At 39.3% G+C, this 26,870-nt stretch overlaps 2 protein-coding genes across 2 annotated transcripts; both read left to right on the top strand.

Moving 5' to 3' along the window:
* Positions 1 to 1,825: 1,825 nt before the first annotated feature.
* Positions 1,826 to 2,740, top strand: LOC129626180 (olfactory receptor 4C11-like). The gene has a single exon (XM_055545378.1). The coding sequence runs from the start codon at positions 1,826 to 1,828 to the stop codon at positions 2,738 to 2,740; it is 915 nt and encodes a 304-aa protein (XP_055401353.1).
* Positions 2,741 to 25,568: 22,828 nt separating this feature from the next.
* Positions 25,569 to 26,498, top strand: LOC129626179 (olfactory receptor 4C16-like). Its single transcript, XM_055545377.1, has one exon. It carries the CDS (start codon positions 25,569 to 25,571, stop codon positions 26,496 to 26,498), a length of 930 nt encoding a protein of 309 aa, XP_055401352.1.
* Positions 26,499 to 26,870: the final 372 nt, after the last annotated feature.

Here is a 26,870-nt window from a genome sequence, read left to right as displayed (position 1 = left end):
GTTAAGTATGAATTTTTGAAGCGCACTTTTCTCACCCTGTAATACATTGCAAGCTTTAGAAATTTTATTATGCAGATATACCCATACAGTAATTAATTTTCTAATAAATAGTGAAGCAACCAAATTGAAAGATTATTTGAGAATAATGTCAATAATTATGGGCTTCCCTGGTGGCTCAGTGGTAGAATATGCTTGCAATGCAGGAGATGTGGGCTCGATTCCTGGGTCAGAAAGATCCCCCAGAGAAGGAAATGACCACCCATTCTAGTATTCTTGCTTGGAGAATCCCATGGACAGAGGTGCCTGGTGGGCTACAGTCCATGTGACTTAAAATAGTGATATTTATATTAGCAATTCCCTGGGCAGATGTTTGATTAAACTATTAAAATAAGCACAAGCTATATGAGAAGAGTTCATTAAAAATATTTTAATTAAGGTGAAAATTTGGATAAACAAAAAATAAATGGTAGAATTTATATTTTAAGATTTTGATATGTTAATTTTGGGCTCCCCTGGTGGCTCAGCTGGTAAAGAATCTGTCTGCAATGAAGGAGACCTGGATTTGATATGTGGGTTGAGAAGATCCCCTGGAGGAAGGAATGGCAACACACTCCAGTATTCTTGCCTGGAGAATACTATGGACAGAGGAGCCTGGTGGAGTCCATGGTGTCACAGAGAGTCAAGCATGACTGAGTGACTAACATCATGTTTATTTATAATTGCTAAGTAGATAATTACACTACAAATACTGTTTAGCTAACATAGAAAAGGCTTTTAAATTAAAAAAGGAAAATCAGAAAATATAATAAGATGATTGAAATTATATAGATATATGTATATAAGGAAAAAGGAAAGGAGAGCAAGGAGATGTATTTTTATGTTGAATTTCTGAAATACATTTTTAAGCTTACATTTTAAAGAGATAAAAATTGAAAGAATGCAATCTTCTAGATGACAGTGGTAGGAGAATCAGATATGAAGGAGGATAGTACATAGGTTATAGAAATATAGAAAGTGAAATAACAGGTTGAGTCCACAGAATGTGAAATTTACTAGCATGCATCTAATGTATGTAAGGGTTTATATCAAATATATAGCAATTTTCCAAAATGTTGCTAGCCTCAATGATTTGCTCAAATATCTCACGTGCCCTAACTGGCAATAAAGGTAAAGTTATAGCTTCAATGAACCTAAAGATGGAAAACTAAGCTTTTTTCTTAAGTATAACCCAACAAAGATACTGAAGAGATCAAGAATAATGGCTACAAACTGTTGTTCAAATTAAGAAATGTATTCACTCAGGAGAGAATCTCCAAATATATTATTTCTAAATTATATAAGGATATTATTATCAGTAGTTGATGTGCATACACATTATATACACATATATGTATCATATACATATGCATATGCTTAATAAGGTATCTGTTAGATTCTCTGTCATATAAAGAAAGAGTATCAAGATATTAAAATGATCTGATCAAGATCATAAAGCAAATTCACTAGTTTTCAGATCATGGCAGAATGCACAATCACTTGAAAGCTCCTCCCCCATCAAAAAAAAAAAAATTGGCAACCCATAAGAAGACCTTGAATCAATGCCAATGTTTAAAGCATGTCAACATTAAAAAAAAAAAAATTCTTGAGTGAGTATAGTGTGTGAAAACTTTATGAAACACCAAGTTATATGTTTGATGAAATTAGAACTCTAAAATTGCAATTCTGCATCCATATACATTGCAATTGCTAAGTCACCATTTCTCCAACCTTTTTTTTTGCAGATGAACCACTTCTCAGCTGTGCCTGTTCTACATTCACCATAACCATGGAGATGAACACTAGTGTTAACGAGTTCATCCTGCTTGGGTTAACACAGAATCTACTAAAAGAGAAATTAGTATCTGTTATCTTCTTATTTCTATACCTTGGGACTCTGTTGGCAAACTTCATAATTGTGATGACCATACGATATAGCCAGACACTTCAGAGCCCCATGTACTTCTTCCTTTTCTACTTATCCTTTGCTGATGCCTGTTTTTCAACAACCACTGCCCCTAGGTTGATTGTAGATTCTGTATCTGAGAAGAAAGCCATTTCCTTCAATGAGTGCATGACCCAGATCTTTGCATTTCACTTCTTTGGGTGTATGGAGATCTTGGTACTTGTCCTCATGTCCTTTGATCGCTATGTGGCCATTTGCAAGCCCCTGCAGTACACAGCCATCATGAGCCAGTGTGTCTGTGACACACTGGTGAAACTGGCCTGGGTGGGGGCCTGTATGCATTCTTCAGCACAGATTCTCTTGGCTTTGAAATTACCCTTCTGCGGCCCCAATGTTATTGATCACTATTTCTGTGATATGCAACCTTTGTTGAAACTTGCCTGTGTGGATGCTTATGTCATCAACCTACTCATAGTGTTTAACAGTGGGACCATATGCATGGTGAGTTTCCTGTTGCTGCTTATCTCCTATGTTTTAATCTTACGTTCTCTGAGTAACTGTAGCAGAGAAGGAAGAAGGAAAGCCCTTTCCACATGTACCTCCCACATTATTGTTATTGTCTTATTCTTTATACTGTGTATATACACATATGCTCGCCCTTTAACTGTATTTCCAGTGGACAAGATGGTGGCTGTGTTTTACACTATTGTGACTCCCTTGCTCAATCCTCTGATTTACACTCTGAGGAATGCAGAAATCAAACAGGCCATGAGAAAGTTATGGTGCAACAAAGTCTGACTCGAGATGGCAAAGCAGAAGATGCCAACTGCTAATTCTGTCAGAGTTTAAGTATAATTGGACTGATGGAAAAGAGAAAGTGTTCTCATTCTATTGTGTACAGTATAGATATGTTCCAGTGGGGCATTTAGGGGAATAGGCAGAATGAGCACCCAGTAAAATCTGTATTGTTTTAACCAATGTCTCAGAGAAAGAACTTGAAGTTCCATCATCTTTGTGGGGGCACAAGCCCATTCCTCACATCTGCTGTCTTCTTTGATGTTTCTGCTTGTGAGTCACATCCTGTTCTTTCTATAGGTTTAACTTCTGGTTTTGTACATTATTGTTTTTCTGTTGTTGTTGTTGTCATATTTCTTATCCAAGTTTAATAGTTTGTCCCTGATTTCTATCATCCATTTTGTTGGTAAACCAGCTCTGGAACTACTGGGTCTGTATCATATACTTTCTGGCTCAAGAGTCAATAGCATAATGTCACACCCAGAAACCTATGATCCCCAAGGAACATAAATATCAACTAGTCAAGCCTCTATTTGGTGCTTGTCTCCCCTCTATAATACTCATAAAAATAAGCTTTTCCTTTGCCTACCTATGTACAGGGAAATAACGTCTCACTTCCTTTTCAAATCAGATAATTCTAGTTATAACAAAGATATTCACTGTACTGATACATAATTTATCTGTATATACATTAATACATTTTGGTCATCATGTTGATTATTATTTTCATATTTCTTAGTTTCTTATACATACCTGTTTTTGTATTTTAAGTTCATGTGCACTTCCCTAATCTTTGCTTACTTCTGAATGGATGACCATTTAATAAAGCTGTTCACTTCAGTTCAGTCACTCAGTCGTGTCCGACTCTTAGTGACCCAATGAATTGCAGCACACCAGACTTCCGAGTCCATCGCCAACTCCTGGAGTTCACCCAAACTCATGTGCATCGAGTCGGTGATGCCATCCAGCCATCTCGTCCTCTGTCGTCCCCTTCTCCTCCTGCCCCCAAAACCTCCAAGCATCAGGATATTTTCCAATGAGTCAACTTTTGCATGAGATGGCCAAAGTATTGGAGTTTCAGCCTCAGCATCAGTCCTTCCAAAGAACACCCAGGACTGGTCTTCTTTAGGATGGACTGGTTGGATCTCCTTTCAATCCAAGGGACTCGCAAGAGTCTTCTCCAGCACCACAGTTCAAAAGCATCAATTCTTCGGCTCTCAGCTTGCTTCAAAGTCCAACTCTCACATCCATACATGACCACTGGAAAAACCATAGCCTTGACTAGACGGACCTTGGTTGGCAAAGTAATATCTCTGCTTTTGAATATGCTATCTAGGTTGGTCATAACTTTCCTTCCAAGGAGTAAGCGTCTTTTAATTTAATGGCTGCAATCACCATCTGCAGTGATTTGGGAGCTCCAAAAAATAAGGTCAGCCACTGTTTCCACTGTTTCCCCATCTATTTGCCATGAAGTGTTGGACCAGATGCCATGATCTTCGTTTTCTGAATGTTAAGCTTTAAGCCAACTTTTTCACTCTCCACTTTCACTTTCATCAAGAGGCCCTTTAGTTCTTCTTCGCTTTCTGCCATAAGAGTGGTGTCATCTGCATATCTGAGGTTATTGATATTTCTTTCGGCCATCTTGATTCCAGCTTGTGCTTCTTCCAGCCCAGTGTTTCTCATGATGTACTCTGCATATAAGTTAAATAAGCAGGGTGACAATATACAGCCTTGATGTACTCCTTTTCCTATTTGGAACCAGTCTGTTGTTCCATGTCCAGTTCTAACTGTTGCTTCCTGACCTGCATACAGATTTCTCAAGAGGCAGGTCAGGTGGTCTGGTATTCCCATCTCTTTCAGAATTTTCCAGAGTTTATTGTGATCCACACAGTCAAAGGCTTCAGCATAGTCAATAAAGCAGAAGTAGATGTTTTTCTGCAGCTTTCTTGCTTTTTCCATGATCCAGCAGATGTTGGCAATTTGATCTTTGGTTCCTCTGCCTTTTCTAAAACTAGCTTGAACATTTGGAAGTTCATGGTTCACGTATTACTGAAGCCTGACTTGGAGAGTTTTCAGCAGTACTTTACTAGCATGTGAGATGAGTGCAATTGTGCAGTAGTTTGAGCATTCTTTGGCATTGCCTTTCTTTGGGATTGGAGTGAAAACTGACCTTTTCCAGTCCTGTGGCCACAGCTGAGTTTTCCAAATTTGCTGGCATATTGAGTGCAGCACTTTCACAGCATCATCTTTCAAGATTTGAAATAGCTTAACTGGATTTCCATCACCTCCACTAGCTTTGGTCATAATGATGCTTTCTAAGGCTGGCTTTACTTCACACTCCAAAATGTCTGGCTCTAGGAGAGTGATCACACCATCGTGATTACCTTGGTCGTGAAGATCTTTTTTGTACAGTCTTTTGTGTATTCTTGCCACCTCTTCTTAATATCTTCTGCTTCTGTTAGGTCCATACCATTTCTGTCCTTTACCAAGCCCATCTTTGCATGAAATGTTCCCTTGGCATCTCTAATTTTCTTGAAGAGATCTCTAGTCTTTCCCATTCTGTTGTTTTCCTCTATTTCTTTACATTGATCCCTGAGGAAAGACTTCTTATCTCTTCTTGCTATTCTTTGCAACTCTACATTAAGATGCTTATATCTTTCCTTTTCTCCTTTGCTTTTCCTAACATTAGGGTCTTTTCAAATGAGTCAGCTCTTCGCATCAGGTGGCCAAACTAACAGAGTTTCAGCTTCAACATCAGTCCTTCCAATGAACACCCAGGACTGATCTCTCTTAGAATGGACTGGTTGGATCTTCTTGTAGTCCAAAGGACTCTCAAGAGTCTTCTCCAACAGCACAGTTCAAAAGCGTCAATTCTGCATTCAGCTTTCCTTATAGTCAAACTCTCACATCCATACATGACCACTGGAAAAACCATAGCCTTGACTAGACGGACCTTTGTTGTCAAAGTAATATCTCTGCTTTTTAACATGCTTCTAGATTGGTCATAACTTTCCTTCTGAGGAATAAGTGTCTTTTAATTTCATGGCTGCAATCACCATCTGCAGTGATTTTGGGGCCCAAGAAAATAAAGTCAGCCACTGTTTTCACTGTTTCTCCATCTATTTGCCATAAAGTGATGGGACTAGATGCCATGATCTTAGTTTTCTGAATGTTGAGCTTTAAGCCAAATTTTTTTACTCTCCTCTTTCACTCTCATCAAGAAATGTGTTTTATGACCTGGTGTAAATTTGCTTTATGCCCTGGTGTAAATGATATTTCTTCAATACTTCTCCAGTGCTGATCCTGACTTGGCCATGGTTATATCCTCGGCTCCCAGGTAGGAAATGACTATCAGATGATTTCCCAGGAATTTTACATTTTCACAGAAAGACATGATTGCTAAAATATACAAATGATTAAGTGCTTTTGTAATTTTGTGATGCTTTTCTAGCTAGTTAGTCAAATTATTTTTAATGGCTGAAGCTGTAATTGAAGTCAGTTAACCAAATATTATCTACAGAAACTTATACACTGAAAAAGCTACATTTTAGCACTCTGGACATTGAATTGAAGTTTAAAGATATGAACTGAAATACTTTAATACCACTCCTGAGCAGCTGTGGAACTTTGGGCATAAAGAAAATTACTTATCTCTTGTGAGTCTTTTTTGTGTATAAATTGCCAATAGTTGATTGTAGATGGACTCTGCGGTATCACCTTACAAGTCTCTCAACAGTGCATATAAAGGGAAGAATCTAATTTACAGAGGTCAAGATTTAGGGAGTGGAAGGAACAGGACTTATAGCATTCCAAAGATTTCCAAAGTGAAGGTAGGTGGAATAGAGGTCTAGAGAACCAATGCAAAGTGTTAAGTACATGTTTAAAATACAGACTAGAATTATTCACAAGAATCAGTTTTTCATACAAGGAGTTATTTAAAGGCTTTAAAAAAAAGTAGTAAAGGGGACAAAAAAAGAAGGCAGAATAGGATTTTCTTGGTAACTGGAATTGTTTACATCCTTAGTGTCTAGTTTTGAATTCTAAGACATTTGGCTAAAAATACAGCAACAATGTGATCATTTTATCTAACACTCAATATTTCAAATTTATTAAGTAACTATTATTTTTAAAATACATATGGTTTACAGCTATTTATAATGGACTGTTTTGAAAATATTTTGAAAAGTTTTGCAAATGTTTTTGTGACTCTTTGAAGTCTAGTAGATTCATTCAGTTTATTTTCACTATGTATGACTAAAGATCTACATCTACCACATTTTTTAATTTTCTGGTTCTATACATTTTAGAAAAAATTTAATTCTTCTCACAAATATTTATTGATTAGCTACTGTGTGCCAGACATATTTTAGGTGCTTGAGCTAAAACAGTGAACAGAACAAGTAAAGATTCCTTCCCCTTCGTAAATTCAGATTCTAGAGAAGGAGAGAGAAATTGCTAATTACAATTACAATCATGAAAGTGGATATTGGCAAATCCCCTGTAGAAGGGAATGGCAGCCCACTCCTGTATTCTTGCCTGAAAAAAAAACAACCCATGGACAGTCCATAGGGTTGCAAAGAGTCAGACACGACTGAGTGACTAAATACACACACAAACAAGTGGCCATCATGTTTCATTATGCTTATATGTATTATAAAAAATTAAAAAGTAGCATATTGTAAGGAAGATCATTAGTGCTAGGGTGCAGTCTGCAATTTTAAATGCATGATCAAGATAGTCTTCATGAAGCATATATTAATTGAATAAATATTGCAAGAGGATAAGAGAGTCAGCCATGAGGACAGCCACAGGAAGTCATGTGTCCAGTGGGTTCAGGAAACAGTAAATTGGCCAGTGAGGTGGGAGCTCAGGAATAGCAAAAGATACAGTCCCTTCACATGGTGCCTGACAGGTTGCATTAATGACTCGTTGCTGATGAGAGTGAAAATGAGAAATATTAGAGAGCTCTCATCAGAGAAAAGAGCAAGACTTGACTTTTGTCTGTGACAGGGTCACTCTGACTGCTCAAAAAGGGCTGACTGTGGTGAAGTTGGGGCAGCAATTATAGAATTAGGGAGATGGGTTAGGGAGTGAATTTCAGTGATCTAAGTGATAACTAAATGTGACTTGCTCTGAAATGTTGAGTTATGGATATATTGTGAAAGTAGAACCAGCATAATTTTGTGTCAAACTGGATGTGGGTAGGAAGAGAAAACTGAGGAGTTACTTAAAGTTTTTGGCCTCAGATATTAAATTCATAAGAAGGGGCTTCCCTGGTGGTTCAGATAATGAAGAATCTGCCTGCAATGGGAGAGACCCAGGTTTGATTTCTGGGTCTGGAAGATCCCCTGGAGAAGGGAATGGCTACCTATTCCAGTATTCTTGCCTGGAGAATTCCATGGACAGAGGAGCCTGGTGAGCTACAGTCCATAGGGTCACAAAGAGTCAGGCATGACTGAGAAACTAATACTTTCATTATCACATTGATAGGATGGAGTTACCATCAACTGAGAAGAGGAATCCTTCTCTAAGAGAATAGCATGGTGGTGAGGATGGGGTGATGGTGAGTGGAACTGGAATCAGGAGTTCATTTTTTACATTTAAAATGTGAGATGATTATTAAACAACAAAGTAGAGATTTGGACAGACAGGTACATATATGAGACTCAAATTAGGGACCATGATCTCGGATGCTGTTATACATTTGTGAACATTCAGCAGTTCAGTTCAATTCAGTTCAATCTCTCAGTCGTGTTTGATTCTTTGCAACCCCATGAACCGCAGCAAGCCAGGCCTCCCCGTCCATCACCAACTCCCGGAGTCCACCCAAACACATGTCCATTGAGTCGGTGATGCCATTCATCCATCTCGTACTCTGTCATCCCCTTCTCCTCTCACCCTCAATCTTTCCCAGCATCAGGGTCTTTTCGAATGAGTTAGCCCTTCTCATCAGGTGGCCAAAGAATTGGAGTTTCAGCTTCAATATCAGTCCTTCCAATGAACACCCAGGACTGATCTCCTTTAGATAACTTTTAAAGCTATAGGCCTGAATGTATTTATTGAGGTAGTAAACATTGACAGAAGGAAAAAGGGGACTTGGACAAAGCCCTAGGGTACTGAAAACTTACATAGAGAAGAAAGACAGAATCAACAAAGGAGAATGAAGAGTGACCTGTCAAGTAGGAGGAACATCAAGAAAGCCAAGTCATCCACCTCATTAGAACTGATTCAAATGTATTCTTTTTAATGGCTGAATAATACTCCATTGTGTATATGTACCACAGCTTTCTTATCCATTCATCTGCTGATGGACATCTAGGTTGCTTCCATGTCCTGGCTGTTATAAACCAATAACCCTGTGTACGAGACAGCAAAAGAGACACTGATGTATAGAACAGTCTTATGGACTCTGTGGGAGAGGGAGAGGGTGGGAAGATTTGGGAGAATGGCATTGAAACATGTAAAATATCATGTATGAAATGAGATGCCAGTCCAGGTTCGATGCACAATACTGGATGCTTGGGGCTGGTGCACTGGGACGACCCAGAGGGATGGAATGGGGAGGGAGGAGGGAGGAGGGTTCAGGATGGGGAACACATGTATACCTGTGGCGGATTCATTTTGATATTTGGCAAATCTAATACAGTTATGTAAAGTTTAAAAATAAAATAAAATTAAAAAAAAAAAAAAAGAAAGCCAAGTCAATTGAAACCCAATGAAATAAGTGTACCAAGAAAATAGCAATTAATTTAGCAATGGATTTAGCAAGGTAAAAGTCATTTACAATATTGCCAAAGAAAATTTGTTAAGGTAGAGTGTTGGGGAAGCCTGCCTCATTTTGGCTTGAGATGGAGTGAGAGAAAATGAATAATATAGAGGAAGTGTAAAAACTCTCCTGACACATTTTGCAAGGAAGGGAAAGAAATTAATGGGAAAAAAAAGTATTTGGAAAGAGAGTAGAGTTTTAAATAATGACATTTTGAGATTAAAGAAAAACCACACAAGATGTTTCATGCCTTTGGAAATGATATTACAAAGAACAAATGTTGCTAAGGTGGAGTGTTAGTCACTCAGCCATGTCTGACTCTTTGCAGCCCCATGGACTGTAGCCTGCCAGACTCCTCTGTCCATGAATTCTCCAGACAAAAATACTGGAGTGGTTGCAAGAGGAGAATTATCAGACCATTGCTCTTACATGGCAGGAGGAAATGAAATCTGGTACACAATTGGAGGTATTGGCTTGAGATAGTAGAACTGAGAGTTCACAGGGAGCTGAATTCTATATCAGGTAGGGAGGCTGATTATATGGGTGCAGATACAGGAGGTGAGCAGACAGAGTGAAGTGAATTTGCAAAGATTATTTCTAATTGCATCAAACATTCCCTGAACTAAAAGGTAAAGACATTGATTGAGACTCAAGAAAGGGAAAAAGGTTTTTGGATTTTAAAGACAGAGGAAAAGATGGGAATATTGCTCTAGCATATATAGCCCTTTATCACTGAGGGTCCTAATAGTCCTGTAAGCACTTTAGAACAGTAAGAGAAGAGATGGAGACTGAAACTGCAGTGTGACGGTTTACCAGCTTTGACTCACTTGATATCCAGGTCAAGAACTTAAGGACAGATTGGTCAGTGTAGTCTGAAATACTACTCACAGGATGAATCACAATATAGTGAAAAATTCACACAGTCTTCTAGCACTTATCTGAAGACAGGCAAATCTATAAAATTTCTAGGTGAAATATGAAGTTGGATTTAGCTCACTATTTTAGTTGAGCACCACCTTGTGGGAAAGTGTCAAATTAACCAAAGGGTTGTAGAAACTGCAGAAATCATCAGTAAACAGATTATCCTAATCTGTGCAGAGTTTGGATTGTGTGATTTGTCTCCCTATCTGTTTAGGAAATAATCCTGGGAACTGATATTTATCTGAGCATTTATCATACTATTGACTTAGCTTATTTGTCCTCATATGTGACAAATTCTCCACTTTAAGTTGCAGGATATAAAATCAACATACAGAAATCCCTTGCATTCCTATACACTAATAATGAGAAAATAGAAAGAGAAATTAAGGAAATAATTCCTTTCACCATGCAATGGAAAGAATAAAATACTTAGGAATATATCTACCCAAAGAAACTAAAGACCTATATATAGAAAATTATAAAACACTGGTGAAAGAAATCAAAGAGGACACTAATAGATGGAGAAATATACCATGTTCATGGATCAGAAGAATCAATATAGTGAAAATTAGTATACTACCCAAAGCAATCTATAGATTCAATGCAATCCCTATCAAGCTACCAACGGTATTTTTCACAGAGCTAGAACTAATAATTTCATAATTTGTATGGAAATACAAAAAACCTCGAATAGCCAAAGCAATCTTGAGAAAGAATAATGGAACTGGAGGAATCAACCTGCCTGACTTCAGGCTGTACCACAAAGCCACAGTCATCAAGACAGTATGGTACTGGCACAAAGACAGAAATATAGATCAATGGAACAAAATAGAAAGCCCAGAGATAAATCCACGCACCTATGGACATCTTATCTTTGACAAAGGAGTCAAGAATATACAATGAATTAAAGACAATCTCTTTAACAAGTGGTACTGGGAAATCTGGTCAACCACTTGTAGAAGAATGAAACTAGAACACTTTCTAACGCCATACACAAAAATAAACTCAAAATGGATTAAAGATCTAAATGTAGGACCAGAAACTATCAAACTCTTAGAGGAGAACATAGGCAAAACACTCTCCGACATACATCACAGCAGGATTCTCTATGACCCACCTCCCAGAATACTGGAAATAAAAGCAAAAATAAACAAATGGGACCTAATTAAAATTAAAAGCTTCTGCACAACAAAGGAAACTACAAGCAAGGTGAAAAGACAGCCTTCAGAGTGGGAGAAAATAATAGCAAATGAAGCAACTGACAAAGGACTAATCTCAAAAATATACAAGCAACTCCTGCAGCTCAATTCCAGAAAAATAAACGGCGCAATCAAAAAATGGGCCAAAGAACTAAACAGACATTTCTCCAAAGAAGAATACAGATGGCTAACAAACACATGAAAAGATGCTCAACGTCACTCATTATCAGAGAAATATACATCAAAACCACAATGAGGTACCATTCCATGCCAGTCAGAATGGCTGTGATCCAAGTCTACAAGTCTACAAGCAATAAATGCTGGAGAGGGTGTGGAGAAAAGGGAACCCTCTTACACTGTTGGTGGGAATGCAAACTAGTACAGCCACTATGGAGAACAGTGTGGAGATTCCTTAAAAAACTGGAAATAGAACTGCCTTATGACCCAGCAAGCCCACTGCTGGGCATACACACTGAGGAAACCAGAATTGAAAGAGACACATGTACCCCGATGTTCATCACAGCACTGTTTATAATAGCCAGGATATGGAAGCAATCTAGATGTCCATCAGCAGATGAATGAATAAGAAAGCTGTGGTACATATACACAATGGAGTATTACTCAGCCATCAAAAAGAATACATTTGAATCAGTTCTAATGAGTTGGATGAAACTGGAGCCTATTATACAGAGTGAAATAAGCCAGAAAGAAAAACACCAATACAGTATACTAATGCATACTTATGGGATTTAGAAAGATGGTAGTGATAACCCTGTATGTGAGACAGCAAAAGAGACACTGATGTATAGAACAGTCTTTTGGACTCTGTGGGAGAGGGTGAGGGTGGGATGATTTGGGAAAATGGCATTGAAAAATGTATAATATCATATATGAAACAAATTGCCAGTCCAGGTTCAATGAATGATACAGGATGCTTGGGGCTGGTGCACTGGGATGACCCAGAGGAATGGTATGGAGAGGGATGTGGGAGAGGGGTTCAGGATGGGGAACATGTGTACACCTGTGATGATTTATGTTGATGTAAGGCAAAACCAGTACAATATTGTAAAGTAATTAACCTCCAATTAAAATAAATAAATTTATATTAAAAAATGTGTAGAGAACTTAGAGAACTCTGTTGTAATAAGCTTTTCCTTTTTCCTCCAGGTTAAAAGTCTTTCTCGCTATTTTTTTTTTCCCCCTAAAGAGTCTGAACAGAAGTGTTGTACTTCAGTTAAGAATTTTATGAATATACAGAGTGAAGTAAGCCAGAAAGAAAAACACCAATACACTATACTAACGCATATATATGGAATTTAGAAAGATGGTAACAATAACCCTGTGTACGAGACAGCAAAAGAGACACTGATGTATAGAACAGTCTTATGGACTCTGAGAGAGAGGGAGAGGGTGGGAAGATTTGGGAGAATGGCATTGAAACATGTAAAATATCATGTATGAAACGAGTTGCCAGCCCAGGTTCGATGCACGATACTGGATGCTTGGGGCTGGTGCACTGGGACGACCCAGAGGGATGGAATGGGGAGGGAGGAAGGAGGAGGGTTCAGGATGGGGAACACATGTATACCTGTGGCGGATTCATTTTGATATTTGGCAAAACTAATACAATTATGTAAAGTTTAAAAATAAAATAAAATAATAAAAAAAAGAATTTTATGAATACTGTATTTGGCAAATTCTCCACATTTCAAAACAACTTAAATCTGGCAGAAAGTTAGTATTACTCCCCTAAGAGCAGTCCCCAGAACACTATTTATTCTTGATTTTATCCCACATATTTGTTGCTAACTATTCTTATAATGGGGGTTGGGGGCTTCCTTGGTGGATCAGATGTTAAAGGATCTACCTGCAATGCAGGAAACCAGGGTTCAATCCCTGGGTCGGCAAGATCCCCTGGAGAAGGGAAAGGCTACCCACACCAATATTCTGGCCTGAGGAATTCCATGGACTGTATAGTCTAGGGGTTGCAAAGAGTCAGACATGACTGAGTGACTTTCACTTTCACTTCACTTTAATACCCCGCTTATATCAATGCACAGATCATCCAGAATTTATGATTAGGTTATGGTGAATTCTTCCTCACTATAGAAACAATGCATTTCTGAATACTATACCTGGTGCCCAGTGACTTAAGCAGTTTTCTATTTTGATGGGTAGGAAACCACAAGTATTACAGGTACTGTGTGAGTTCCTAGGATTACTTCTTCTAGGAACTAATTTTGCCTAATATCCTAAAGATACTCAACATCCTTACGATCTCAGCTCTCCACAGTGTTCAGTTTAGTTCAGTTCAGTCGCTTAGTCATCTCCGACTCTTTGTGACCCCATGAATTGCAGCACGCCAGGCCTCCCTGTCCATCACCAACTCCCGGAGCTCACTCAAACTTACGTCCATTAAGTCGATGATGCTATCCAGCCATCTCATCCTCTGTCGTCCCCTTCTCCTCTTGCCCCCAATCCCTCCCAGCATCAGAGTCTTTTCCAATGAGTCAACTCTTCGCATGAGGTGGCCAAAGTACTGGAGTTTCAGCTTTAGCATCATTCCCTCCAAAGAACACCCAGGACTGATGTCCTTTAGAATGGACTGGTTGGATCTCCTTGCAGTCCAAGGGACTCTCAAGAGTCTTCTCCAACACCACAGTTAAAAGGCATCAATTCTTCGGCGCTCAGCTTTCTTCACAGTCCAACTCTCACATCCATACATGACCACTGGAAAAACCATAGCCTTGACTAGACGGATCTTTGTTGGAAAAATAATGTCTCTGGTTTTGAATATACTATCTAGGTTGGTCATAACTTTCCTTCCAAGGAGTAAGTGTCTTTTAATTCATGGCTGCAGTCACCATCTGCAGTGATTTTGGAACCTCCAAAACTAAAGTCTGACACTGTTTCCACTGTTTCCCTATCTATTCGCCATGAAGTGATGGGACCAGATGCCATGATCTTAGTTTTCTGAATGTTGAGCTTTAATCCAACTTTTTCACTCTCCTCTTTCACTTTCTTCAAGAGGCTTTTTAGTTCCTCTACAGTGTTGTTTACACATTAAAGAGTTGTTCTCCTATAAAATCATTAATAATACATTTTTAGTCAAATAAGTTTATTCATGTTGAAAAATAAATATCCAAAATATGGGCTTGTAACTCTGGACAAAAGTGAAGGGAAAACCTACCAGGTACCAAAAATATAGCAGACAGCTACAATGACTATAAAAATGTGGTATTAACAATAGAATAGGCATATCATATAAACTGAAAACAAACCCCTGAAATTGCACATAATGGATATAAGACTTACCTGAATTTAAGACTTCACTTTCCCATGCAAGGGGTGTGAGTTCAGTTCCTGGTTGGATAGCTGAGATCCCACATACCTTAAAGCCAAAAAACCCAAACATAAAACAGAAGAAATATTGGAACAAACGTCAATAAAGACTTTAGAAAATGGTCTGCATCACACACACACAAAAAGCTTTAAAAAAAGAGGACACAGTGGATAAGAGATTTTGGAATAAGGTTAAAGCAATATCTCAAATTACTGGGGAAAAAAAACTATTCAAAAAAGTTGCTAGGAAAATGTGTACCTATCTGAAACACATTCTTTTTACCATGGTAAATAAAAATATATAAATCTTTAAATGAAAAGTACCTGTCAAAGTGGCAGAGAAAACTATGGCCAAATTATTTTATGACTGTGCAGTATAGAAAATGTTCCTAATAATGATGAAAAGGAATGTGGAACTGGAAGAGTTACTCATCAAGATTGATACTTTTGAACTGTGGTGTTGGAGAAGACTCTGGAGAGTCCCTTGGACTGCAAGGAGATCCAACCAGTCAATCCTCAAGGAAATCAGTCCTGAATATTAATTGGAAGGACTGATGCTGAAGCTGAAACTCCAATACTTTGGTCACCTGATGAGAAGAACTGACTCATTGGAAAAGACCCTGATACTTGGAAAATTTGAAGGCAGGGAGAGAAGGGGACAACAGAGGATGAGACTGTTGGATGACAATCACTGACTTGATGGACATGAGTTTGAGCATGCTCTGGGTGTTGGTGATTGACAGGGAAGCCTGGCAGGTTGCAGTCCACGGGGTTGCAAAGAGTCAGACATGGCTGAGCGACTGAACTGAACGTATCAAGATAAGCAATTTTAACAACCTATCCCATTAAAACTGACTTGAACCACATTTGCAATTATAAGTCCTACCAGTAGAATTTGGCTATTAGAGGAATGAAAGTGAAAGAGTTAATTGCTCAGTCATATCTGACTCTTTGCAATATTCATGGATTGTAGCCCACCAGGCTCCTCTGTCTATGGAATTTTCCAAGCAAGAATACTGGAGTGGGTTGCCATTCTTTCCTCCAGGGGATGTTCCTGACCCTGGAACATCGAGCAATTGAGCCCTGATCTTCTGCATTGCAGGCAGATTCTTTACCATCTGATCCACCAAGGAAAGCCCTCATTATAAGAATCAGTTCAGTTCAGTTCAGTCGCTCAGTCATGTCCGACTCTTTGAGACCCCATGAATCGCACACAGCAGGCCAGGCCTCCCTGTCCATCACCAACTCCTGGAGTTAACTCAGACTCACATCCATCGAGTCAGTGATGCCATCCAGCCATCTCGTCCTCTGTCGTCCCCTTCTCCTCCTGCCCCCAATCCCTCACAGCATCAGAGTCTTTTCCAATGAGTCAACTCTTTTCATGAGGTGGCCAAAGTACTGGAGTTTCAGCTTTAGCATCATTCGTTCCAAAGAAATCCCAGGGCTGATCTCCTTTAGAATGGACTGGTTGGATCTCCTTGCAGTCCAAGGGACTCTCAAGAGTCTTCTCCAACACCACAGTTCAAAGGCATCAATTCTTCGGTGCTCAGCTTTCTTCACAGTCCAACTCTCACATCCATTCATGACCACTGGAAAAACCATGGCCTTAACTAGACAGACCTTTGTTGGCAAAGTAATGTCTCTGCTTTTCAATATACTATCTAGGTTGGTCATAACTTTTCTTCCAAGGAGTAAGTGCCAATAGTTAGCAAGAAATATTTTGAATAAAATCAACAATAAATAGTGTTCTGGGGACTTCTCTTAGTGGAGTAACAATAGCTTTCTGCCAGATTTAAGTTGTTTTGAAATCTAGAGATACAGAAAATGGAAAAGTTTAAGGAATGAGAACAAGTGAGAAGGAAAGAAGAATGGTAAAAGTAGCCATTTTCTTAAACCTATAGTGAGAAAAAGGTCCTGTGTTTTATATTTTGGGAACTTCTTCTAGCTATGTGAGTATTTAGGCAAAGGCATGGGTAATCAAGGAACCTAGCCTCATGCTTTCAGGAGAGCTCAGCTTCCTATGATCCAACGTGTTTGAGGATTTCAGTGAGCACAGAAACTCATCTTGCCTTAGATTATTTAAAACTCTATGATTATGGGGTAGGTTGGTGGTTGGATTCGAGGGCATTTGTGGCTATTGCCACTCTGGTTTTCCATTAAGTTTGTTACATTCAGCAAGTAGAGAATGACAGCAGCTGGGAAAGTTCTGGGAATCTGAGCCTCCATGCATCTTCTGTGTGTTAACATTTTTTATGCCAGTTGAGGTATACATAATGAAAGTGTTAGTCACTCAGTTGTGTCCTACTCTTTGCTACTCCAGGGACTGTAGCCAGCCAGGCTCCTCTGTCCATGGAATTCTCCAGGCAAGAATGTTAGAATGTGTAGCCATTCCCTTCTTCAGGGGATCTTCCTGACCCAGGGATTGAGCTGGGGCCTCTCAGGTTCTTCCACGGACAGAGAAGCTTGGCAGGCTACAGTCCATGGGGTGGCAAAGAGTCAAACAGGACTGAGCCACTAACACTTTCACTTTCACTTTGAAGTATATGCATATATTTATCTTTGCAAGGGCGAATTTCTCCAAGATGAGTGGCAGTCATGAAAGCTGTGAGAATTAAATAGCTCAAAGAAAATTGTGATTTCTTAAATAATTTAAAAAATAGGAAAATAGATTGATAATTTATTTGAATATTTAGAGTTTGTTGGCTATATATGGGGAAGTCTGTTATTGCCTTTTTGAGCTAAGAAAAGTCCTCAAAAATTTAAATCATTTTAAAATTGGGAAAAATATTAGTGGTTAGAGTATGTCAGAATTCTAATAATGTGAGAGTCTGATTTCTAGCATGTATAACAGCAACACAAGTGACTTTTAAGAACTTTAATTCATTTAAAATTATTGAATTCATTTAAACTGTAGAAAATTCTTCAAGAGATGGGAATACCAGACCACCTGACCTGCCTCTTGAGTAACCTATATGCAGGTCAGGAAGCAACAGTTAGAACTGGACATGGAACAACAGACTGGTTCCAAATACGAAAAGGAGTACGTCAAGGCTGTATATTGTCACCCTGCTTATTTAACTTATATGCAGAGTACATCATGAGAAACGCTAGGCTGAAAGAAGCACAAGCTGGAGTCAAGATTGCCAGGAGAAATATCAATAACCTCAGATATGCAGATGACACCACCCTTATGGCAGAAAGTGAAGAGGAACTAAAAAGCCTCTTGATGAAAGTGAAAGAGGAGAGTGAAAGTTGGCTTAAAGCTCAACATTCAGAAAACTAAGATCACGCCATCCAGTCCCATCACTTCATGGCAGATAGATGGGGAAACAGTGGAAACAGTGTCAGACTTTAGTTTTGGGGGTTCCAAAATCACTGCAGATGGTGACTGCAGCCATGAATTAAAAGATGCTTATTCCTTGGAAGGAAAGTTATGACCAACCTAGATAGCATATTCAAAAGCAGAGACATTACTCTACCAACAAAGGTCTGTCTAGTCAAGGCTATGGTTTTTCCAGTGGTCATGTATGAATGTGAGAGTTGGACTGTGAAGAAAGCTGAGCACTGAAGAATTGATGCTTTTGAACTGTGGTGTTGGAGAAGACTCTTGAGAGTCCCTTGGACTGCAAGGAGATCCATCCAGTCCATTCTAAGGGAGATCAGTCCTGGGTGTTCTTTGGAAGGAATGATGCTAAAGCTGAAACTCCAGTACTTTGGGCCACCTCATGTGACGAGTTGACTCACTGGAAAAGACTCTGATGCTGGGAGGGATTGGGGGCAGGAGGAGAAGGGGATGACAGAGAATGAGATGGCTGGATGGCATCACCAACTCGATGGACGTGAGTTTGAGTGAACTCTGGGAGTTGGTGATGGACAAGGAGGCCAGCTTTCTGCGATTCATGGGGTCACAAAGAGTCGGGCATGACTGAGCGACTGAACTGAACTGAACTGAATTCATTTAAGTCAGGGATCCTTCAAGAAAAAAACAAAACAAAGAAAGCACTCTGGAAATTCTTCACTTGGACAGTGGAAAATTAAACAAACAAACTAAAACAGAATATCTCCTGGGCCAGCTCAAAATATCAGGAGGAGGAAATTTCCCAAAATGTACAATAGCATATATGGTAGATCATAGTTTTAAAAATAAAGACACAGTAAATAATAAAGAGAGTATAAAGGAAAAGATGTTAAAGAAAATAAGGTAGCTAAGGTCATTGATCCAGTTTGCGTCCAGCCAGCCTTAGACGACTGAGATGGGAACAGGAATGCCAACATATATGGAACTTGCAGGCCCTGAGTTTAGAGTTCGCCAGAGCTAGCATCAAAATGACCAAAAGCCAGCTACTGAAGACTTCGAATGTAATCGAAAGGCACTCTAATCTGAGACCACACTTTACTATGGATTTTTTATGATCCAATTGGGGGAAGGAGCTCTGCTCACATGTTCCCAGAAGGCTGGGACACCACAAAACGTTCCTCAGATCTGGTTCAGATGATCACCCATGATGAGTTAGCTTTACTACACACCACTGATACCACAGTGGTCTCCCTACATACTCAGATGAGCCAGCATCCTTCTCTGACACCATGCAACAAGAATGGAAGTCTTGGCAGTTGTCAGTTCTTCAGTCATAATTCAGTAGCTGGGAACACTTGGCCAATTATGCTACAGAATGCCCTGGTGAGAACCCCATGCATTGATACTGATCCATCCTACACCATAAGTATTCTTTCTCCTCTTCCTATTCAGTTGTGATAACTCTTTGCCAGCACCTTATTAGAGGATTTCACAGAGACCCCTGCCAATAATCATCATTGCATAACAATCTTCAAACCAAACAAAAAGTTAATTTTTAGAGATAAATGTCATATATTTTAAAGGATTTTCTGTGTGTGTGTCTGTGTGTCTGTGTGTGTGCATGAACACAGTTCAGTGCAGTTCAGTTGCTCAATCATGTCTGACTCTTGTGACCCTATGGACCGCAGCACGCTGGGCCTCCCTGCCCACCACCAGCTTCCAGAGTTTACTCAAACTCATGTCCATTGAGTCGGTGGTGCCATCCAACCATCTCAATCTTTCCCAGCATCAGGGTCTTTTCAAATGAGTCAGCTCTTCGCATGAGGCTGCCAAAATATTGGAGTTTCAGCTTCAACATCAGTCCTTCCAATAAACATTCAGGACTGATTTCCTTTAGTATGGACTGATTGGATCTCTTTACAGTTCAAGGGACTCTCAAGAGTCTTCTCCAACACCAAACTTCAAAAGCATCAATTCTTTAGCACTCAGCTTTCTTTATAATCCAACTCTCACATCCATAAATGACTATTGGAATAACCATAGCCTTGACAAGATATACCTTTGTTGGCAAAGTGATGTCTCTGCTTTTTAACATGCTGTCTAGGTTGGTCATAACTTTTATTCCAAGGAGTAAGAGTCTTTTTATTTCATGGCTGCAGTCACCATCTCCAGTGATTTTGGAGTCCAAGAAAATAAAGTCTGACACTGTTTCCACTGTTTTTCCATCTATTTGCCATGAAGTGATGGGACTGGATGGCGTGATCTTAGTTTTCTGAATGTTGAGCTTTAAGCCAACTTTTTCACTTTCCTCTTTCACTTTCGTCAAAAGGCTCTTTAGTTCTTCTTCACTTTCTACCATAAGAGTGGTGTCATCTGAATATCTGAGGTTAATGATATTTCTCTTAGCAGTTTTGATTCCTGTTTTTTCTTCATTCAGCTCAGCATTTCTCATGATGTACTCTGCATATAAGTTAAATAAGCAGGGTGACAATATACAGCCTTGACGTACTCCTTTTTGTATTTGGAACCAGTCTGTTGTTCCATGTCCAGTTCTAACTGTTGCTTCCTGACCTGCATACAGATTTCTCAAGAGGCAGGTCAGGTGGTCTGGTATTCCCATCTCTTTCAGAGTTTCCCACAGTTTATTGTGATCCACACAGTCAAAGGCTTTGGCATAGTCAATAAATCAGAAATAGATGTTTTTCTGGAACTCTTTTGCTTTTTTGATGATCCAGTGAATGTTGGCAATTTCATCTCTAGTTCCTCTGCCTTTTCTAAATCCAGCTTGAGCATCTGGAAGTTAACAGTTCATGTATTATTGAAGCCTGGCTTGGAGAATTTTGAGCATTACTTTGCTAGCATGTGAGATGAGTGCAATTGTGCAGTAGTTTGAGCATTCTTTGGCATTGCCTGTCTTTGGGATTGGAATGAAAACTGACCTTTTCCAGTCCTGTGGCCACAGCTGAGTTTTCCAAATTTGCTGGCATATTGAGTACAGCACTTTCACAGCATCATCTTTCAAGATTTGAAATAGCTCAACTGGAATTCCATCACCTCCACTAGCTTTGTTCGTAATGATGCTTCCTAAGGCCCACTTGACTTCACACTCCAAGATGTCTGGCTCTAGGTGAGCAATCACACCATCGTGATTATCTGGGTCATGAGGATCTTTTTTTGTAGAGTTCTTCTGTGTATTTTTGCCACCTCTTCTTAATATCTTCAGCTTCTGTTAGGTCCATACCATTTCTGTCCTTTATCAAGCCCATCTTTACATGAAATATTCCCTTGGTATCTCTAATTTTCTTGAAGAGATCTCTAGTCTTTCCCACTCCATTGTTTTCCTCTATTTCTTTGCAATTGATCTCTGAGAAAGGCTTTCTTTTCTCTCCTTGCTATTCTTTGGAACTCTGCGTTCAAATGGGCATATCTTTCCTTTGCTCCTTTGCTCTTTGGCTTCTCTTCTTTTCACAGCTCTTTGTAAGGTCTCCTCTGACAGCCATTTTACTTATTTGAATTTCTTTTTCTTGAGGATGATCTTGCTCCCTGTCTCTTGTACAGTGTCATGAACTTCCGTCCATAGTTCATCAGGCACTCTTTCTATCAGCTCTAGTCCCTTAAATCTATTTCTCACTTCTACTGTATAATCGTTATGGATTTGATTTAGGTCATATCTGAGTGGTCTAGTGGTTTTCCCTACTTTCTTCAATTTAAGTCTGAATTAAGTCAATTTGGCAATAAGGAGTTCATGATCTGAGCCACAGTCAGCTGTCAGTCATGTTTTTGCTGACTGTATAGAACTTCTCCTTCTTTGGCTGCAAAGAATATAATCAATCTGATTTCCGTGATGTACATGAGTAGAGTCTTCTCTTGTGTTGTTGGAAGAGGGTGTTTGCTATGACCAGTGCATTCTCTTGGCAGAATTCTGTTAGCCTTTGCCCTGCTTCATTCTGTACTCCAAGGCCAATTTTGCCTGTTACTCCAGGTGCTTCTTGACTTCCTACTTTTGAATTCCAGTCCCCTATGATGAAAAGGACATTTATTTTTGGTGTTAGTTCTAAGAGATCTTTTAGGTCTTCATAGAACCATTCAACTTCAGCTTCTTTAGCATGCACACACACCCAATTGAATATCACAAAATGTGAAAGTCCTATAGGGTAATTTTGCTAATTAATTTGCAGCAAGAAACTGGTGTGAAAAAAAAAAATGAAATGAATAAGGAGATATTGTCTCCTAGTCACACCTAAAATGTTCACCAGTATTTGAGAGTAAATATGTTATCTTAAGGCTTCCTGGGAGCACAGTAATAAACAATCTGCCTACTTATGAAGGAGACAAAAGAGACATGATTTTGACCCCTGGGTCAGGAAAATCCCTGAGGTAGGACATGGCAACCCACTCTAGTATTTTTGCCTGGAGAATTCCATGGAGAGAGGAGTCTGGTGGACTAGAGTTCATGGAGCCAGAAAAAGAGATGACTGAGAGACTGAGCACACATATATGTGTGTATTAACAGTGAGTCTGAATCTTGTGACTGAGTGTGATAGCATCACTATGGAGATTGTACACGACAGCAAATTATACAGTCATATCCCAGAGGGGCAGAGAGGTCACAAATGACACTAATGTTGGTGTTTAGCTCTTCCACCTTTCAAATGCTGAATTCTAAGTTGATAAAAAATTTTGGCTGAAGACCAGGCATGAAAATGAACTTCAGAACTTACCTATTTAACAGTTTTTTGAAAAATACTCAAATTTGAGAAATAATTGGCTACACATTGAAAAGGTACCCTTAGGTGCCATGTATACAAACAAACAACTTCACAAAGGGACACACAGTCTTGAATGTAAAGATGGCCCTATGCCCATGCTCTGAGTGACAGGAAATTGGAGAAGAGTGATCTTAGGAAGATGTTCTGAATAAAAGCAGAGAGTTGGCATGAACTTACAGATGGGGAGAAAGGAAACAGGCCTCCGTCTCCATCCCTGACTGCAGGGCACTAGAGACAGGGGCACCGTTCAAGATGGCTGATGTAATGTCTTCAGAGAACCTTTTATTACGTTGGGGTAATTGCAGCCTGCTAATAGGAGCCATTTTCAGTAGCTCTACAGTAGGATCAAGTCTAAATTTCTTGTCAAGAAGCCACTGGTTGATAAAAGAAGTTGTCACTGGGGAGTTGATAGACCAAAGTGCCTATTAGAGTGGGTAATGCTTTGGCACCAAGTGTTCTGACTAATTAAAGCATTGCATCATCCATGGACAGCACAGACTGCATTGGAAGGAGACAGTGACCACGGTTTGCCATATACCTCAGAGAATGCACTTTTTTTCCTGCCCTGCTTCATGAGCCAAAGGCTGGGACTGGAGTCCCAAGGCATCTCTAAGTAAGGCTGATCTAAAGAATATGTCATAGTCCGTGCCTCAATGTAGCTCATGGCTCCAAGAAATTACACTCTAGAGATATACCTGGCATTTTTATGTAGAAGCCTCTACATCAGGGGGTAAATACATTGGATTAAATTTTAATAAAAGTTTTTTTTTTTTTTTTAAGAACAGTTTTAAGTTCACAGTTTAATTGAAAGGAATGTACAGGTTTCTCATATACCCTACCCCTACACATATGTAGTGTCTCCCATTATCAGCTTCTCCTAGAGTTGATTTGTTCCAAATTTGTTACACATGATGAACTTACATTGACACATAATAACCCAAAGTCCATAGTTTACCTCAGGGTTCTCTCTTGTATATTTCATGAATTTGGAGAAAAGTATAATGATATGTGACCATCATTATATCAATAGTATGATACAGAGTGTTTTCACTGCTCTGAAAATCCTCTGCATGTCATTTATTCACCTATTCACTTAATCTATTCCCACCAATTCATATTGAATTCTAAATTATGAGATAGAATAAAGGTAATATTTTTTTATTTGACTGTGCCTTTTATTTTATTTTATTTTATCTTATTATTTATTTTATTTTTATTTATTTTATTTTATCTGCCTTTGACTGTGTGGATCACAATAAACTGTGGAAAATTCTGAAAGAGATGGGAATACCAGACCACCTGATCTGCCTCTTGAGAAATTTGTATGCAGGTCAGGAAGCAACAGTTAGAACTGGACATGGAACAACAGACTGGTTCCAAATACGAAAAGGAGTATGTCAAGGCTGTATATTGTCACCCTGTTTATTTAACTTATATGCAGAGTACATCAGGAGAAATGCTGGACTGGAAGAAACACAAGCTGGAATCAAGATTGCCAGGAGAAATATCAATAACCTCAGATATGCAGATGACACCACCCTTATGGCAGAAAGTGAAGAGGAACTAAAAAGCCTCTTGATGAGAGTGAAAGTGGAGAGTGAAAAAGTTGGCTTAAGGCTCAACATTCAGAAAACGAAGATCATGGCATCCGGTCCCATCACTTCATGGGAAATAGATGGGGAAACAGTGGAAACAGTGTCAGACTTTATTTTTCTGGGCTCCAAAATCACTGCAGATGGTGACTGCAGCCATGAAATTAAAAGATGCTTACTCCTTGGAAGGAAAGTTATGACCAACCTAGATAGCATATTCAAAAGCAGAGGCATTACTTTGCCAACAAAGGTTCGTCTAGTCAAGGCTATGGTTTTTCCTGTGGTCATGTATGGATGTGAGAGTTGGACTGTGAAGAAGGCTGAGCGCCGAAGAATTGATGCTTTTGAACTGTGGTGTTGGAGAAGACTCTTGAGAGTCCCTTGGACTGCAAGGAGATCCAACCAGTCCATTCTGAAGGAGATCAGCCCTGGGATTTCTTTGGAAGGAATGATGCTAAAGCTGAAACTCCAGTACTTTGGCCACCTCATGCAAAGAGTTGACTCATTGGAAAAGACTCTGATGCTGGGAGGGATTGGGGGCAGGAGGAGAAGGGGACGACAGAGGATGAGATGGCTGGATGGCATCACTGACTCGATGGACGTGAATCTGAGTGAACTCCGGGAGTTGGTGATGGACAGGGAGGCCTGGAGTGCTGATTCATGGGTTCACAAAGAGTCGGACACGACTTAGCGACTGATCTAATCTGATAGAAAATTTACTTTTCACAATCTTACAAGAGACTCATAATGACCCCATGAAGTTGTCATTACAAATTACATGTGAGGTGCCTTGTTAAGAAACCACAAGTGAAATGTCCATGATGAAGAATATTTATCTCACTTAAAATGTTTTTTAAAATCACATATCATACCATGAATTAATTCTTTTCTATATTTTGCAGATAAAGCATTAACACTCACCCCTTCTCTGCATTGATAAGATCATGCAGCTGAATAATAATGTGACTGAGTTTACTCTGCTTGGGTTGACACAAGATCCTATTAGGAAGAAAATAGTGTTTACCACTTTCTTGATTTTCTATTTGGGGACCTTGTTGGGGTACTTTCTGATTATTACCACCATCAAGACCAGCAAGGCACTTGGGAGTCCAATGTATTTCTTCCTTTTCCATTTACCTTTATCTGACACCTGCTTCTCTACATGCATAGCCCCTAGGATGATTGCTGATGCCCTTTTGAAGAATGCCACTATCTCTTTCAATGAGTGCATAGTCCAAGTTTTTTCATTCCATTTCTTTGGCTGCCTGGAGATCTTCATCTTTGTCCTCATGGCTGTTGACCACTGTGTGGCCATCTGTAAGCCCCTGCACTACACGACCATCATAAGCCATCAAGTCTGTGGTGTACTGGTGGCTGTGGCCTGGGTGGGGTCCATTGTGCATTCTTTAGATCAGATTTTTCTGGCTCTGAGTTTACCTTTCTGTGGTCCCAATGTGATTGATCGTTATCTATGTGATTTGCAGTCTTTGTTACAATTGGCCTGTACAGACACCTATGAGACAAACTTACTCTTGGTGTCCAACAGCGGAGCCATCTGTACAGTCAGTTTTGTAATACAGTTCTCCTATGCTATCATCTTGCATTCTCTGAGAAACCACAGTGCTGAGGGGAGGAAAAAAGCCCTCTCCACCTGCATCTTCCACATCATTGAGGTTATTTTGTTCTTTGGTCCTTGCATATTTATATACACTTGCCCTGCAACCATCTTCTCCATGGATAAGATGATAACTGTGTTTTACACACTTGGAGCACCTTTGATCAACCGTCTGATCTATACACTGAGGAATGCAGAAGTGAAAAATGCCATGAGGATGTTACGGAGCAAAAAGTTGGTCTCAGATGACAAAAGATGAATGGAAGTTTCAAAGTTTTCTTCATAGTTTGGACTGATCTAAAAGAAGTTCATAGACAATAATATCCTCTTATTGTGGAGTTAACATAATCCTAACTCAGAGCATGAAGATTACTTCCTTTAGTAAAACGGGCAATGTGACCACACATGAGAGTTAGTATTGAGTTAAATATTTGTAGAACTGACAGCATCAGGTACACACAGTCATGTAAGATCATGGTCTTAGTTATTCACTGCTGTCTCTGCCTCTCTTGTCTGTCTAATATCACTGCGGTTTTGATCTACTGTTTTCCTCCTTTGGGTTGACTTCTGGATTTCTCTGTTTAACATTACATTATATGTTTTTATCTGCAGCCTGACATATTTTTGTCTC

The sequence above is a fragment of the Bubalus kerabau genome, chromosome 13, assembly GCF_029407905.1.
Source record: "Bubalus kerabau isolate K-KA32 ecotype Philippines breed swamp buffalo chromosome 13, PCC_UOA_SB_1v2, whole genome shotgun sequence".
Taxonomy (NCBI): Eukaryota; Metazoa; Chordata; class Mammalia; order Artiodactyla; family Bovidae; genus Bubalus; species Bubalus kerabau.
The sequence above is the reverse complement of the archived record's forward strand: the minus strand, read 5'-3'. Positions and strand labels throughout refer to the sequence as shown.